The 17567-nt window shown below is 39.5% G+C and overlaps 1 protein-coding gene across 4 annotated transcripts in view; it reads left to right on the top strand.

Moving 5' to 3' along the window:
- Positions 1-17567, top strand: part of golga1 (golgin A1) — a 46261-nt gene that overhangs the window by 12506 nt on the left and 16188 nt on the right. For 2 of the 4 annotated variants that reach the window (XM_034692121.1, XM_034692120.1), the window contains 15 exons: positions 1210-1307; positions 1390-1422; positions 7386-7514; positions 7762-7931; positions 8038-8149; positions 8255-8338; positions 8470-8595; positions 9960-10055; positions 11189-11284; positions 11421-11516; positions 13947-14087; positions 14224-14298; positions 15052-15141; positions 15911-16013; positions 17265-17425. In XM_034692121.1, the coding sequence (XP_034548012.1) occupies positions 1210-1307; positions 1390-1422; positions 7386-7514; positions 7762-7931; positions 8038-8149; positions 8255-8338; positions 8470-8595; positions 9960-10055; positions 11189-11284; positions 11421-11516; positions 13947-14087; positions 14224-14298; positions 15052-15141; positions 15911-16013; positions 17265-17425 (1610 nt within the window). The remainder of the gene's footprint in view (positions 1-1209; positions 1308-1389; positions 1423-7385; positions 7515-7761; positions 7932-8037; positions 8150-8254; positions 8339-8469; positions 8596-9959; positions 10056-11188; positions 11285-11420; positions 11517-13946; positions 14088-14223; positions 14299-15051; positions 15142-15910; positions 16014-17264; positions 17426-17567) is intronic. The other 2 variants (XM_034692123.1, XM_034692122.1) reach the window with 1 other exon arrangement.

The following is a 17567-nucleotide window of genomic DNA, read 5'->3' as shown; positions in this document are numbered from 1 at the left end:
GTTTTTAAGTAAGATGTACTGAAAGTAAGTTAAAGGTTAAAAAAGAAAGTTTGGAAGGCATAGATATATTTTGAATTGTGATGTTGGAGTATTAATGTTCTGGAGTTCTGATCACATCTCAGACACAGTTTGAAGTTCTAGCTTGTTTTAAAAAATGAAAGTGGGTACATTAGTTTGAGCACAGTGCAGCTTCTCTTTCTTTAATGTTTGAAAGTAAACCATGCCTAACAGCATTTATTTTGGCATTTTCCTATTTATGTCACTTTATTAAAGGCAGTGTGCACTTCACATTGTTATTAGCATTTCCAATACAATACAATCTTATATATGATACTACTCACAAGTTACTCACTACTTGAGTAGTTTTTTTTTAGGTACTTATTTACTCTTACTCAAGTACTTATTTCTATGAGTACTCTTACTTCTGCTTGAGTAACATCATTAGAAAGTAACTACTTTTACTTGAGTACTGTTTCGGTTTACTCTACCCACCTCTGCATGTTGCTGGCATCAACTTTAAAATGAGCATATGTTTTTCAGAAAACTTTAAAATGTAGTTTCAACATTTGATACTTTGTCTTTGCACTACAAAAACGTGAAACTAGGTTCATTTTCAAAGAGTTTAAATGATTTGAAGCGATCAAGTTCTGTCTTTATCAATATTTTACAAAGTGTCCAAACTTTTTCTTCACTAGGGATGCATCTTGTTGACTCTAAGCAAAGAAGTGATTGTGTTAAAGCATGTAGTATTAACTGTTTCTAAAAGTCTATAGTGTCACATCAAGGTGTAATGATGCAGCTTCACCACTCGCACCTCCCCAAGCTAGTCATCCCACAGATCTACACATTGTTGAGGTTTATTTTGAAGGATCACTCAGACTAGAAGGAGAGTGAAATCCTCATCTTGTGGTTTTGTGCTGGACATGCAGCTCGAGGTTGTATGCAGGGTGGATTTCTTTCATTTTCTTCACTATGCTGTTGCAGTGCTAGCTTTCACAAACTCCTCCACTTTCCGTGCATTGCTTGTCTCTGCCTCTCTTTTCCTCTGGGATGAACACACCTCTTAACCGGCCTCTAACTCTTCACAGCTACTAACGGTTCATGTGCTTTTTTAATATTTCTGTTCTCTTTGATTGCATACAAACCTCTCTATATGGCTTCCATCTTTCCCTATCTCCTTTTTTTTTATCTCTCACTTTCACTGCCCAGTATCTATAAAGAAACTACAGGACCAGAACGAGTCTCACCAGGCCAGCAGAGCCAAGCTCACAGAGGGGATGGCTTCAGCTCTGGAGAAGAAGGATCAGGTGAGAGACTCTCTCTGTGTCACCGTCGTACTGTCCTGTTTCATGGCTGACATACTGATCTCAGGTTACTCTCTATTTGCAGGAGTGGATGGAAAAAGTTGCTGCGGTGGAACAGGTACATTTTTATTAATCTTTATTTACATAGTGCCAAATCCCAACAAATGTTATCCTTAGACTCTTTCCAAACAGAGCAGGTCTAGACTGTACTCTATGTTCTATTATTAACAAAGACCCAACATCAAGACAGGATTAGATCCAGTCCCATCTTACAGACAGGACTCAGTCTGATCTCATCTTAATCCACCATGAGCAGAGCACTTTGCAGCATTTAGCAAGTTACAGTGGCAAGGACAAACTTCCTTTAACAGGCAGAAACCTCCAGCAGGACCAGACTCATGTTAGACACACATCTGATGAGACCTACCGTGTTGGACAGAGAGGGATAGAGGGAGATGAAGAGAGAGAGAGATGATAGTGGTGAGACTGATAGTAGTAGTTGTAGCAGCTGGAGTCTGACATGTCTACAGCAGCAGAGATCCAGAGGAACCTACGAGACAAGGGAGCTCAGGGACTCTAGAAAGGTCTATGGTTAGTAACTTTAATGGGACAGGGAGAGGGAAAGATGGGATCCCAGTGTGTCAGTCTGAGCCATAGACTGTAAATTAGAGAGAGAGATGATAGTGGTGAGACGGATAGTAGTAGTTGTAGCAGCTGGAGTCTGGAACCTACGAGACAAGGGAGCTCAGGGACTCCAGAAAGGTCTATGGTTAGTAACTTTGATGGGACAGGGAGAGTTAAAGTAAGAGACAGGCAGAGAGAGGAGAGAGAGGGAGAGACAGGATCCCAGTGTGTCTGTCTAAGCCTATTGCAGCATAACTAAGACCTGGTCCAAGCCGTATCCAGCTCTAACTATAAGCTTTATCAAAAAGTTAAAAGTAAAAAGTGTTCCAGTTTGCCACACCTGAAACAGAAGGAATGTCAACAGTTCATGAGTCATGAAGCATATTCACACTCAACATGTTTGGCGTGATTTACCTCTTTCAGTTAGTTTGTTCTGCTGGCTGTGAGTGTCGTCACTTTCAGTCTGTCAGCAGCTAAACAACTAGAATTAGAGCATGTCCGGATACTTCCCCAAGTGATGTCAACAGGAAACCTCTCCTGTATGACAGGTGAAGTGATACAGACTGGCTGCACCTACCCCAGGTCCTGAAAGGGGATCTGCCCTTGTGATAAAAATGCACCACAGAACAACACAGGAAGTCATTCCTGCCTGTGGCCATCAGATTGTACAACTCATCCCTCTGATCACAGAACAATAACCTGTACTCTGTGCAATATCCCTGCCCCTTGAACATCCTTGTATATATCACCTTCATTCCCAGCGCTTTGTACATAGATTATTCTAACTATTCTGTGCTTCTGTATATACTCTATTGTTCAATTTAATTCAATTTAATTCAATTTAATTTAATTTTATATTATTATTATTATTATTATTTTTTCTATTTTAATTTTTAAATATTTTTTATTTCATCTTTATTTTAGTTTATTTAATTCGTATTTATGTCTTATTTTATTCCCTCTTTTATTAAAGCTGCTCTGAGGAACTTTTGTTTTGTATCGATTCTGGCGCCCCCCTTGTGGACAAAGTGATACCTCTTATCTCTTGTCCTATACATGCAAAAGTAGTGTTTTCAACTAAAGCCTCATCCTGTTGTGTTCAACAGTCAACTTTATCAGGCAATGTGATTATTTTCCATGAAAACAGTCAAATAAAGGCTGTTTCTGAAGCGAGATGTCCATCATCTGGTCTGACACCTACCCCTCAGGGCGGTTTCAGGCATTAAAAATTACAACAGAGAAGGTGCCAGTGTTGCTGCTGATGGACTTGTTTGCTATTGAAGGTTATAAAGAGGCATCAGTATCATTTTCAGTCAGTTTCTCAGCCATTTCAAAACTCTTCACAGGGCCTTTAATATTTTGACTTTCTTACATACTGTTTAAAAGAGCTCTGTAATTACCAAATCTCCCTCCCAGATAAGTAAAGTATTTCTGATTCTGATATCAGATCAGAGGTCAAGTGGGGAATGATCAAGTGAAATCAAAACAGAAGAGCATGATTAAAGTAAAAATAGAAATGACATGGATGATAAATACTAAAGCTGGTGTCAACAGTCACAGTAGAAAAGAGTTTGAAGCTTTTAAAGTCTTCATTAACTTTAACCCTCAGCTGACAGCTGGAAGTAGAGGCACTTCAGACCGCTATGCAGTCGCTCATGATTTCAGAGGCGGTTTGTCTTTGTGCCCAATCAAACTCTAGTCAGGGTTCCCACGCGCCCTGGAAAACCTGGAAAACAGTTGACCAGTTTTCCAGTACTGGAAAACTCCTGGAAAATGGGAGAAAAAGTAAAATGTCCTGGAAAATCACATTTTGTCCTGGAAAATTATTCCAACATGACTGCGTGCGACCTGACACAATTAAAAAAACACATCCCCATTCATTGAAAGCTGAATGAACAATGTGCTGGAAAAGACAGCGACACAGACCGGTCCGGCTGCAGGACTTTTTTCACATCTTTTCTTCCTCACTTGGTCATAATCATGCATTCACAGAAAACAGGGGTATATTGTTTATATTTTATGGTAAATTAACCTTATGGAGTGCTCTTTTGATTCAAAGAGTCCTATATTTAAGTTAAAGAATGACCAGCGGAGTCAGACAGAGAGCTACGGGGTCTGTGCTACCTTACTGTAGCTAGTAGGAGTGCAAACTCCTGATAGTGAAAACAAACGGAACAAAAGGAGCGACACAGCTGCACAGAAACCGCAAGTTGTAGACATCGCTGATCACAATAGACATCGCCATGCAGGAAGACAGTTTAAACTTTTTTAAATCTCTGAGAGATCTTCAAAACGTCACTGAAAATGTCCTGGAAATGTCCTGGAAAAGTATCTCTGGAAAAGAGTGGGAACCCTGCTAGTGTTGCATGTTTGTGGAGTAAAAGAAAGGAAAGGCAAGCTGAAGGATTTTTAGCAGCCATGTGATTTTAGCTTGAATTTCAAAGGCTTTTCACAGATTCTTAACTTCTGAGCAAATAATCACTTGATCTTGACTTTGAGCCAGAGATACACTACCAGTCAAAAGTGTGGAAACACCTTCTCATTCAAGGGTTTGTATTTGTGTTAATGATTGTAAACACTGTAGATTAATAACAAAGACATCAAAACTATGAAAGAACATATATGGAATTATTGAATGAACCAAAAAGTGTTAGACAAAGCAGAATCTGTTTTATATTTTAGATTCTGTAAAGTAGCCCCCTTTTTCCTTCATGACAGCTTTGCACACTCTTGGTATTCTCTCAGTCTGCTTCATGAAGTGGTCTCCTGGAATGGTTTCTAATGAACATGAGCCTTGTCAAGAGTTCATTTGTAGAATGACTTGCCTTCTTAATGTGTTTGAGACCATCAGTTGTGTTGTTCAGAGGTAGGGTTAGTACACAATGGATAGTCCTATTTGACTACTGTTGTAATCCAGATTATGGTAAAACCAGATTATTTCATAGTTCTGATGTCTTCAGTATTAATCTACCATGTTAAATAATTAAATAAATGAAACCCATTGAATGAGAAGGTGTGTCCAAACTTGAGAGCTTAATGAAGTCACAGCCTTTTAAGAAGCATTAATGTGTGTCTTTTCACCCCGACTTCACACGTACAGTGTGTGCAAGAGTTAAGGAAGAACCGTTTTGAGAATTCAGGAAGAAAGATTCTGGAAAGATTTCATGAGAGACGGGAGGCCGATGATGTTAGTATCATGTGACTGGTGGGATCCTAAAGGGGAAACTTAGAGGATGAATAAAAACATCCAGGGTTGAAAAAAGAGAATACATTTCCAGACAAGAACCGTGAAGATGTCTACACATCTGTCTGAAGCATTGATGTAAATTAGGGATGTAAATTTGAAGTATTTTTCCGTGATCGATATTTGGAAATGTTGACGATCAATTATTGATTAGTCATTTTTTAAAAATGTAAACGTTTTCTTTTTTTTCGTTTTTCACCCAAGAACTTAAATGTTCCAGCCTGTGGCCTCTTACCCACATGTTATTCTCCCACTTTCCTACACTACCCACTGTCCTCTCTACAAAAGAAGAAACCATTTATATTCACCTGTACAGTCGATTTTTTTAAATGCATTTTTTTCTCCTGAATCAAATTTTCCTTCACGACACACTTTATATAACTGATGGTATTGAATATCTACGGATCATATTGAGGTCTTTTTTGTTTTTTTTATACTTTATTTTTGTGAACAGGCATAGTTAGACAGCACAGCTCAGTGAAACAGAAACAATAGGTCATCTATACATCTTAGTTATAATTGTGGAAATACAGTCAGTTCATACAGTAATGGCTTATTAATCCCTCAATGCTACGTACACAGTCCATTTTCCCAGTAATGCAAACATTTTTCTGCTCTAAGGTTTAGTGAGTAAGTCATTCTTTCCATATGTTCAATACTAGACACGATTTCTATCCATTCAGTCTCTGTTGGAGGATTGGGTTGCAGCCACTTTCGTGTCACGGCCTTTTTGCTGGCTGCTAATAAAATCTTTATCAAGTATTTATCCTTAACTGAGAGGTGGGCTGCGATGTTACCTAGATAAATTGATGAGAATGAGCAGTCAATCCCTGCTCCAAAAATGTTTTGTAATGCCTTAATTACTCCCCCCCCAATATGACTTGATTTTTGGGCAATTCCAAAATATGTGAAAGTGGTCTGCCAGCTGTTCTCCACACTTCCTCCAACACAGACCGTTTCCAGCCTCAGCTGTTTGTATACATTTTGTTTTTGGAGTTACAAAATACCTTAATACATTACGCCAACAGACATCCTTCCAAAGACCTGAGCTGGTGGAAGTGGACTGCACAGAACATACATTTAGCCAATCCTCCTCAGAAATAACAAGTCCAGATTCTTTCTCCCACTTTAATCTAACCTTGTTTGTTGTGTGTGTCTTAGTGGATTGAATCCTTGAGTGTAAAACTGAGACTAGCTTCCTTGTGCCCTTGCCTTTGTACATATCAACAAAGATATCAACAAGGTCAGAGTCAGATTTCTCTAAAGGTTTAACCTCCTTATTGAAATAAGCTCTAATTTGCAGGTACCGGAAGAAGTCAACTTTTTCTAGTCCATATAAATCAGATATTTTTTTAAAGCTGTCCAGCTGACCGTTAGAGGGTATTGAGCAGTAAGAGGTAATACCAGCCTTATACCAATGTTTAAACCTCCCGTCAGTCATTGCTGGTTTAAAGTCTGGGTCAAAAGCAATCCATCTTAGCTGTCTAGTTTGTCTCTGAAATAGTGCTGATCTACATTCTTTAAACCAGGTTCTCAGAGAAACTTTTGTCCAGTGATTTAAAGAGTCAAAATGCTTCTCAAACTGTTTTTTATTGCCCAGTATGGATTGTAGTGGGATATCTAACTGTGATATTTCCAGCTCTTTCTATTTTGCTGTATACTCTGGGTTACAGCAGCATGCTAGAGCATATTGAGGTCTTCCAACATTAAACACACTGAATATCATATCATAATGGTGTGTTCGGTGTGGACACCGTAAAACAAAGCGACAGAGAGAATTTAAAACAGTATTGAGAGGCGTAAGGGGAGTGTCTGATGTGCACTGATAGACAACATCAGCATAGTCCATGATGGGTAATATTATTTGAGATATAATTATTTTCCTTACCTTAAATTAAAAACAGTTAACTGAGTGATACAAGGTGCCAAGACAGCCATTGTCTGCCATCATGTTGTAAACATTCACTCTAGCTTTTATAGCATCCTTGGAATAGTCCCCCCATTGGTCCCAACATGTGTAAACTAGCACCTTTTTAGGACAGAGCTTGAGGTAGAAAAACACACCTGCAGTAACGCAGTAACCTTTATCGCCTCAGGTGCCACCAGAGACACGAAAACTCTCCTGCGTCTCTTCACACATGCACAGATCCTGAGAATGAGCGGTGCATTGGTGCATTTTTACCAACTAAAATCAAACTATTGTGTTTGTGTAGGAGAAGGCTACCCTGTCATCCCGGCTAGAGGTGTCGATGAAGCAAAGCTTAGCACTCTTTCAGAAAAGAGATGACCTGGATGAACTGGAGGGCTTTCAGCAGCAGGAGCTTGCTAAAGTTAAACACATGGTGCGTATGTGTGGAACTGAAGGTTTTGACATACACCATTTTTTTTAGCTTGCCAGCTTCTTTTTCCCTTTTTCAAATTCAATTGAAAACTGGAGATGAGCTGGAGTGGGGGTTAGGCGTTTTGAAACAGTGCATGGGATGGGACTCTGTCTGAATCTGTTGGTTCGTTGGGATGAGGTTTCATTTCATGTGGTTCAGTATCAGCACTTTCTGTAACTATGATGTATTTCCTTCTCCTGTCCATCAGTTGCTGAAGAAGGAGGAACAGCTGAGCCAGCAGGAGCAGGAGCTCCAGCAGAAGGAGGCCGAAGTTCAGTCAGCAAAGAGAGGGCTCTCTGAGGCTCGAGGGAAACTCCGATCCCTGCAGCAGCAGCATGAGGAGAGCTGCAGGCTGAACTCTGAGTTTGAAATAGAGCGGTAAGAAAAACACAACAATATAAAAATTGCATTGCATTGTGAGTTTGCATTTACTAAGCTGTGAAAGGACAAACAGAAAACGGTGCATGTCATTGTATTTCTGCAGAGAGGAACTGCTGCTGCTCCGAGAGGAAGGAGACAAGAGGGTCAGCGAGCTGGAGGGACAATGCCAGGAGTTACAGGCAGTCATTCATCAGGTCTCTGAAGACTTCCAGAAGGTCAGCTCTCAGCACAACTCTTAGTATCTATCATATATTAGTATTCATTCAGAAATAATGAATACAAAGAAAAATTAAGAGAGTTTACTAAATGTTGTTTTTCAGTCTCAGAGTATGGTGTCGACTTTAGAGAGGTCCCTCCAGGATTTACAGACTGAACACGACGCCCTGAAGCTGCAACAACAAAAGGTCACGATAATATCGATTTTAAATAATAACGTAAAACATCCAGTAATCAACATTATGTTAGGATTCTATTAAACTCAAGTTTCAGATCATTTAGGTTAAATCCAGGTACGCTCCTCTCTTCTCGTCACCAGGCTGCTGTCATGGAGGAGGACAAGGAGCGCGTGTTAGCCGACCTGCAGAAGAAAGTCACGTCTCTGGAGAGGCGGCTGCAGGGAAACCTGAGTCAGGATGAACATCTACAGGAGCTTCTGCAGGAGGTGAGCAACATCTCGGGAAAGAAAAGTCAGCCGACTCTTCAGTTTGCAGTCTTTGTGTGGTCGAGCACCTGAAGGGAGTTTAGTGTTTGAGGGCGCTCCTTTTATACCTTTTTAAAGGTGACATATTATGTTCTTTTTCATCAAAGTATATTGGTCTAAGAGGTCCCCAAAACATGTCTTTAAAGTTTATTGCTCATAAAAACACTTATAAATCAGATTTTGGTCTGCCTGTAAACCCCTCTCTTTTTCAGCCCTGCTCAGAACAGGCTGTTTTCTGTGCCTTTAAATGAGAATGAGCTCTCTGACCACGCCCCCTCAGGAAGTGGATGTGCCCTCGGCTGTCCAGCACGTTGATCTAATGTTTACATGTTGGCTGAATATACACGGCTGCTCACAGACCCGCGTTACTTCAACCCTCTGAATCTGATCCAGAATCTGGTCCTGACGGAGAGGCGCCTGCATCAGGACCTTTCTGAACCATTGGTCACAGATTTTAGTGTTTCTTGTTGTTTTATTTATCAGTATGTCGACGTGTGTCTTGGTACACAGCTACGAACATGTAGCTATGTGGCTATGCTAACCAGCGCTAGCACTTTTCCATGAAAAATAAAAATCGTCCACTAGATCTTCAAATCTGCAGACGTGGGGAGTAAAACCGACCTTTGTGTTTATTAAGACAGCCTACAACTAGCATGCCTCCCTCCTAAGCTCCTTGTTAGCACACATGTGTGCAGGGAATGAAAAACAGAGGAGGGGTTGAGTTGTATTTTATACAGTCTATGGGCTGAACAAGCTCCGAGCTCTGACTTCAGTTACAGACTGGATGTCGTTGTGACGTATGAAAAACACTGAAAACTGAAACGGCTGGTTTCAGCACACATTTACAGAAAGGTGGAGAAATCAGAACAGGGGCAGAATGGATTCTTTTCATTTTCAGGGGATTTGTAGACATGCCAGGGACACATATTTCAGGTAGAGAACCATTAAAACGTCCATTTTGCATGATATGTCACCTTTAACATCTAGGGAGTGAAATGGAAGTGAGAGGATGAAGTACAGTCTGACCCAGCTAATCTTTGTCTCAGGTTTTTGTCTGAGGTCTTTGCTTCTTGTTGTATCACTGCTGCAGTACTAGACTAGACTTTCTCTTATCTAATTACCCATCATAACGGCTTCCTGGAACTCCTTTATACCAATTTTGTATCTCTTGATTTTTCACTTGTATCTCAGACCACCATGTTCTCTAAACTAAGCAGCCTGTGACTGCTCCACTTTGTTTCTCTGAGCTGTCACACTTTGTCGAGGTTGAGGAAGTGATTATAGCTCTGGCTAAAATTAACCTTTTATTATTTTACCTTTTTTAGAAGTCCAACCTGGAGCAGAGTCTGGAAGAGACCAGAGCAGAGCTGCTGGTGGTTCGGACAAACCATGCTGATAACGTCAGCTCCCTGGAGGCACAGGTAATTTGAAACCTTATCTATGCTGAAGTGAAGGATAAGTGGACTGATAATTCCTGTGAATTGATTTAACATATATTGTAAATTCTGTTGCTGTTTCAGAAGAATAAAAAGGATGCTCCTTTATGTTCCGCCCAGTTTCCACTCATGTTATTATCATTGTTTCAAGTCTGGTCTATTTAATTTTCCTACATATTTTTTCCTCTTCTGAAAAGACTCAGTTTCTCAGCTGAAATGCTTTGATACAGATAATCTGCAACAGTAAAAATGTTGGCTTAAAGTAAAACACCGCAGCAGCTCTGTGGTCCAAACTCAAATAAAAGGAGGGCTTAAGCAGGAACTGGAAAAGGTCTGATTTGTTGGACTGGGAGGGATACTCAGAGAGACCAGCAGTAATAGAATTATCCTCCAAAAACTGAGATAATAATAAGAAGAAGAATAACAAGAATAATCTTAATAATAATCTGAATAATAATCATAAAAAGTATATGATCATAATAATTAAAGTAATAACAATAATTGTCAGATGAAAATAATTATGTAGTACTACTACTATGTATAATAATAATCATACTTTAAAATAAAAACATTAAAATGATAATAGTAAAATAAAAATTATATTAAAAAAATATAATAAGAATAATAGTGAAATAAAATGATATATTATATAAAAAAAGTAATAAAAATTAATTAGAATGAAATAAGTAGTTGTAAAATAAAAATGATAGTAAACAAATTATTTATTATTATTATTATTATTATTTTTAAGAATAATAATAATAATAATAGTAATAATAATAATACTATAATAATAATAATAATAATAATACTATAAATAATAATAATACTCCTACTATAATAATAATAATAATAGTTATAATTATAATAATAATACTAATTGCTATTATTATTTTTATTACCATTAATATATTTAATACATAATAACATTATTATGATAATGACTGAGGTTCAGATTTGCTGCATGGCTGCCTTTGGAACTGTGGACTAATTCTTCAAGCTCTCTATCCAAGTAATTAAGACGAAGTACTAGCCTGAGGGAAAAATGCTTTCACATGTGACAGTAACAAACCAGTGTTTCAGAATGCCTCTCACTTTGTCTCCTCTGTCTAATCCAGGTTTCCAAAATGAGCTGCAGCATCACCGAGCTCCAGACCCTCCTCCGACACAAAGACGACTCCTCCAGAGCGTACAGAGAGCGGACAGACACACAAGTAAGCTAACATTGTAGAGTCCTAAAAACAGCCTCTTCATTTCAATAAAAACAAATCATACATTTTCAAAGCTTCAGTGATGCTCACAGTGTGGAAGTGAGATCACAGCCCTTTGTTTTGATATGTTCTGTTTCAGATAGCTAATCTGGAGCAGCAGGTTTCAGATTGTAACGAGAGGTCAAAGGGTGCAGATCAGGAGATCACAGAGAAACAGCAGCACATGGAGAAACTGGTGAGTACCACAACAGTCAAGAGCACAAGGGAGTATTCTGCACCGAGCAAGATTTGATGTTTCCATAAGGGAAGATTCAACATTCAATAGTTAGAGGCTTCAGTGTGCAGTCAGTTATAAATTAATAATATAAGTTATTGATCTATAAAATAAACCTATTTGTAAAGCATAGAGGGGGATTGACTGAGGCTTTCTGCTCTGTATACTACCCTAATGATGTTCAAATACACACACACGCCTGTATACTTTAGCTCCGTGCATTTTGCTCTTGTTTGTGGAAATACAAGCTCAGCACCTCTCCTCTTTGCCATATGGAGTTGCGCTGTGTGCTCTCATCCTGTCTCAGCTCAGATCTGTCCACATATAGATAGTGATGTGAGGATACACTCAACCCAGGATTTGATTCGAATCCTGATTTTTGGTTCACTCATGATTTTCAAGCAGGATTGAACTCAAAATTTAAATAACTATTATTTTATTTCAATTCTCAGATATGGACAGTTGCGGTATATATTTGTTCTCTTATATTTCTTTGTAAACAAAGTCATCCATTTTCATTTTTAAGGTGTGTTGTAACTCATTTAAAACCACTGCAAACTTATTTTCTGCACCTTGCAAAAAAACTTGTTACAAAAATACCTTGTTAGAAAATTTCAGAACAATTATAGAGAAATGGAAAGTGAACGATTCTCAAAGGAAAGTATTAAATATTAAAACAAATAAGGTCAATCTCTTTAAATTAGCGATGTAAATTGAAAGTATTTTCCGTGATCAATCTTTGGAAATGTTAAAACGATCAGTTATCGATTAATCATTAAAAAAGCTTAAATGTTTTCCATGTCAAAAATAATGCCAAAATGTTCCTTCCTGACACAGTGTATATTACTGACGGTATTAAACAGCTACGGATCATATTGAGGTGTTCAAAATGTTAACACGCTGAATATCAACGTGAGGAGCAGGCTTATAAATAATCTCTGTGGACGCATGGTCATAGAGTGAAGACTCAGATTACAACATGTGGATTTACTGCAACAGGACAACTGAACAGAATCAGATTTCAGACTCACGGTGTCCAGTTTTCTCCTTCTTATCAAAGGTGACATATCATGCAAAATTGACTTTTTAATGGTTCTCTACCTGAAGTATGTTTCCCTGGCATGTCTACAAACCCCCTGAAAATGAAAAGAATCCATTCTGCCCCTGTTCTGATTTCTCCACCTTTCTGTAAATGTGTGTGAAACGAGCCGTTTCAGTTTTCAGTGTTTTTCATACGTCACAACGACATCCGGTCTGTAACGGAAGTCAGAGCTCGGAGCTTGTTCAGCCCATAGACTGTATAAAATACAACTCAACCCCTCCTCTGTTTTTCATTCCCTGCACACATGTGTGCTAACAAGGAGCTTAGGAGGGAGGCATGCTAGTTGTAGGCTGTCTTAATAAACACAAAGGTCGGTTTTACTCCCCATGTCTGCAGATTTGAAAATCCAATGGATGATTTTTATTTTTCATGGAAAAGTGCTAGTGCTAGTTAGCATAGCCACATAGCTACATGTTCGTAGCTGTAGCTGTGTACCAAGACACACGTCGACATACTGACAAATAAAACAACAAGAAACACTAAATCTGTGACCAATGGTTCAGAAAGGTCCTGCTGCAGGCGCCTCTCCATCAGGATCAGATTCTGGATCAGATTCAGAGGGTTGAAGTAACGCGGGTCTGTGAGCAGCCGTGTATATTCAGCCAACATGTAAACATTAGATCAACGTGCTGGACAGCCGAGGGCACACCCACTTCCTGAGGGGGCGTGGTCAGAGGGAAAACAGCCTGTTCTGAGCAGAGCTGAAGAAGAGGGTTTTTCAGGCATGTCAAAATCTGATTTCAAAGTGTTTTTTTGAGCATAAACTTTAAATACATGTTTTGGGGACCTCTTAGACCAATATATATTGATGAAAAAAGCGTGTTATGTCACAATTAAGAAAAGTCAGCATGTGAACGCGGTCAGGTGTCCGGATGTCAGAATCAGTCCGACAACGGAGGGAAAAAAAGCGCTCATGGAGACCTGTCACTCAGCAGCAGACCCCAGCTCAGCGTCTCCGCTGTGATTAACACCTTCAGTCAGCTGATTCTCAAACATGCTTTAAACTTAAAACACCTCCACTCAGCGAGTGACGAGAGAGCAGCCCACGAGACTTCATGATGCTGAACAAGCGGAGTATGATGCAGATAGCGCCTTCAACTGTTTAAAATAATATCCAGATACAAATTTTATTGAATCGATTTTAATCCACCCTTATTTGTATTGATTTTTTACCATCTTACGATGTATCCTTACATCCCTGCTTTGACATTTAATCTGGTTAAAACTAAGCTGAAACAGACTTTGCATCCTTTTATTTTGCAGTGACATTGTGTGTGTCTTTGTTTCAGGAAGGAGAGTGGAGTGCAGAGAAAGCCTTTTTTGAGCAGCAGCTGTCTCTGTTAAATCAGCAGAGTAAGGAGAAGGCCAGTCGACTGGAGGGGAGCGTCTCCTCTTTACAGACAGAGAGGCAGACGCTGCAGGACAGGCTGGTGAGTTCTGTTTTTGATATCAGTCTTAAAATGTTGTGATCTGAGCCGAGTTATCCTGTAAGTGGTTTAAAATGACAGTAAGCCTGACTGAGCTCTGTTTCGACTAACACCTCCCTCTCCCTGCGCCTGTTTGAAGGCCGATCTGAACAAACAGGCGGACGAGGCGAACTCCAGGCTGAGGCAGCAGGAAGAAGAGCTGGAGCAGTGCAAGGTACATTTACACACATTTACATATCATTGACTTTTTAAACTCATTCTCTGCTGATGCTCATTGTTTTGTGACCTCCTGCAGGCAGCTGCTGTGAGATCACTGTTTGCATAATTCAGTTTAAACGTACCTGAAGTCTAAATGACGACACCCAGAGTCTTATTTATTGCAACACACTGCAGCTTGGGACTCTTGTTTGTTTTGCATGTTTAACTTGTTTGTCCTGACTTCACTCGTCACTTTGAACATTTTATGGTTAACATACTAAGATAAACTTTTACTGACTGCAAAAACACAAAGACTAAACATTCAACATCTTAAAAAATGGTCTGATCCACGTGATATTTAAAGGTTTAAATACTAAAACAGAAAAAGGTGTGAGCTTTAAAAGTTAAGATGGATTAAAGGGAAGATCTTCTTTTAAAAAAACAAAGATCTGTGTTTTATCTGCAGAGAAACAAACGTTTCATCAACATGTTCACTGCTTATGAAGTCTTTCTGCTAATTAGGAACCACCTCATGAGGCTGTGTGTTATCCTTTTTTGGTTGCAATATCCATCAAGTGGAAATAATTCAATGGCCGATCAAATATAATGGCGGAATGGAGCTCACAACAGCTTCTTCTGACCATAAAGTCCTTCCCAAGTCCAAGTAGACTTTAGGAAAATGACATAAACAGCTTTGAAATGCTTGGAACAATTTCAATATTTCACCACATCCTAATTTCTGTCTCTGTCTCGGCGTGTGTTCCCTCAGACGGAGCTGATCAGTCGACAAACTGTGAGCACAGAGATCGCAAAAGCTCTGGAGGACACCAGACGGCAGAAGGAGGAGCTGCAAACACAGGTATGTGACACACTGGATGTTATAATAATAATAATACATTTTAATGCATAAGGATCAAACATCATATAAACCAATAGAATAATAAAAACATGAATAAAATACATTTAAAAGCAGTAACACGTTAAAAGCAGTTATATCAGCAAGGATGCAATCTCAGAAGGATGGTTACCTTCTCTGATCTAACGGTGTAGCCAGTGGTTAGTGATGAGCAACCTGCAGCCAAGAGCCTTTTCCATGTATGGCATTGTTTGCAGGGCAGTTAACAACTTCAGAAGCAACTGTATTCAGATCAAGAGTAAAGTGAAATTCTCCATCTTAATATGGTTGCAAAATAAACAATGCTGCTTCCTGCTTCTGTAGTGCCTGCTCATCTGTGTCTGTAGTGAGCCACACAGAGGCTTCACTCCACCTTCAGTGGTGTGAACTCTAAAAGGAACCTCCCTGGCTTTTGATTGACTCGCAACAGGTCAGCTTCATCAGATCTATCCTCAAGAGGGGAAGAAATCAAGTTTAAGATCCGTCATTTCTGATGCCTTCAGGGAAGTCGGGAAATCTAAATGCTGATTGTCTTTAGTGACACCATGTCCAGCCGCTTGTTGCCGAAGTTGCATTTTTGTATCTAGAGCTGATTGTGTGCTGCTCTTGTTCACAGATATCTGATTAATTACAGAAGGGGATAGAGAGCAGGTTGTCTATGTGTGTGTGTGTGTGTCAGGATGAAAGCTTGCACTGTGTGTTTTAAAAAGTGTGCGTCTTTGCTTGTTCTCAGGTCGGAGAGCTGACTTCATCACTTCAGACATCGCAGCAGGAACTTTCTTCTGTCACGGAGAAACTAGCAGTGAGAGAGGAAAACATCCAAAAACTCCAGGATGGTAAATAAACACACATTCACACACACGTGATCACACAGTCTGTAGGACACTGTGGCTGTTTTCAAACCGCCTACTATACTAGCAGTGCGTCCTGATTTGGCCTTAATTCAGTATGTAGTGTGTGAAATAGGGCAAAATCTGCAGTATGCCAAAACTCCCCTGATGTCGTACTGATTCAGGAACATGTCTCAGTCTGCAGCGGACCAGTCTACTTCACATACTGTTTCCCACAATGCACAGCGCTAATGTTGTCCTTCTTCTTTTTTCCGTATATGGCGGTTGACACTCAGTTTTTAGGTGCATTAGCGCCACCTACTGTGTTGGAGTGGTATCAGATGTTTAACATTCCGGTGCATTTACAGTGAAGTAATGCAATCTTATAACTTCCAGTAATTACAGAGGAGATAAACATCTCACAGGTAACTGTTCATGTCTGTGAGAATTATTAAACTCCATATAAACCACTTTTTAAATCATAAGTGATGCTAAAGAAGCAGTTTATCTATCAGCTTGGTCGTTGTTTACTTCCGCTTTCTGATGAGGAAAATCCAGTGACGCCTGACCCAGCATCCAACAGGACAGTCATAATAGAGAGTACCTTCAAACACAGTATGCAGTATGCAGTACATACTGTATTTGAAGGTAATATGTAGCAGGCAGTTTCAGAAACATCCATAAACTTGCCCTGCTGCTTTGAGTTCCCTTAAAGACGGGGATCAAGGTGCTGTTTTATTACAAATCTGATGCAGTTCATAGTTTGGATCTCCATCATCAGGAGGTTCAGGATTAGAGGGCTCTGGCTCTGGTGTCTAAATGACCTCATCAGAAGTTTTGTAGATACATTCAGCCAGCTGTCATGAGACCAGCTGTAAAGGCGGGAATCATGTTGCTGTTTTAAAGGTTCTAACAACAAATATATGTTTTCTTTTTGAGGTAATGTCAACAGAAAGATATGTGAAAACAAACTTTTCATAATGTAGAACTGAATCAATAAAAATGTGTTGAATAGTTCATTTAAGGGCTTTACAACTGACATTGAAAAGTCTAAAATGATGCACCTTTTAAGGAAGAGACTTCAAATTAAAATAAAAAAACAGTGTTGAGTTTGGGCCGTATTGGTGGTCTGTCACTTTTTTTTAATCCAAGATGTAACTGCTTTTTCACAGATTTTTCCAATTTACACAAGTTTTGCAACATTGGTTTATTTAATCCAACTGTATTTGATGTTTTTTGTGTGTGTGTGTGTTGCAGAGGTGCAGTGTCGGCAGGACTCACTGGTGCAGCTGCAGGAGGAGCTGGAGCAGCAGCGGGCTCAGCTGGAGCAGATGGAGCGGGACAAAGACTCCCAGCTCAGCAGCCTGAGGGAGGAGCTGCTCAATCAGACGCAGCAGCTCGATAGCTGCCAGGCACGGGTTAGTATCTGCACACAGAGTCAGAAACAGACACTTACAGGCTTACAAATTCACTCTAATGAGGAGCATGCAGTTCTGATGCAGCTCCACAGTCATTTAGTTTAATTCACTTAGGGTTTTGCCACTAATGTTTGTGGACTTT

The sequence above is a fragment of the Notolabrus celidotus genome, chromosome 9 (assembly GCF_009762535.1).
Source record: "Notolabrus celidotus isolate fNotCel1 chromosome 9, fNotCel1.pri, whole genome shotgun sequence".
NCBI classification, from domain to species: domain Eukaryota; kingdom Metazoa; phylum Chordata; class Actinopteri; order Labriformes; family Labridae; genus Notolabrus; species Notolabrus celidotus.
The sequence above is the reverse complement of the archived record's forward strand: the minus strand, read 5'-3'. Positions and strand labels throughout refer to the sequence as shown.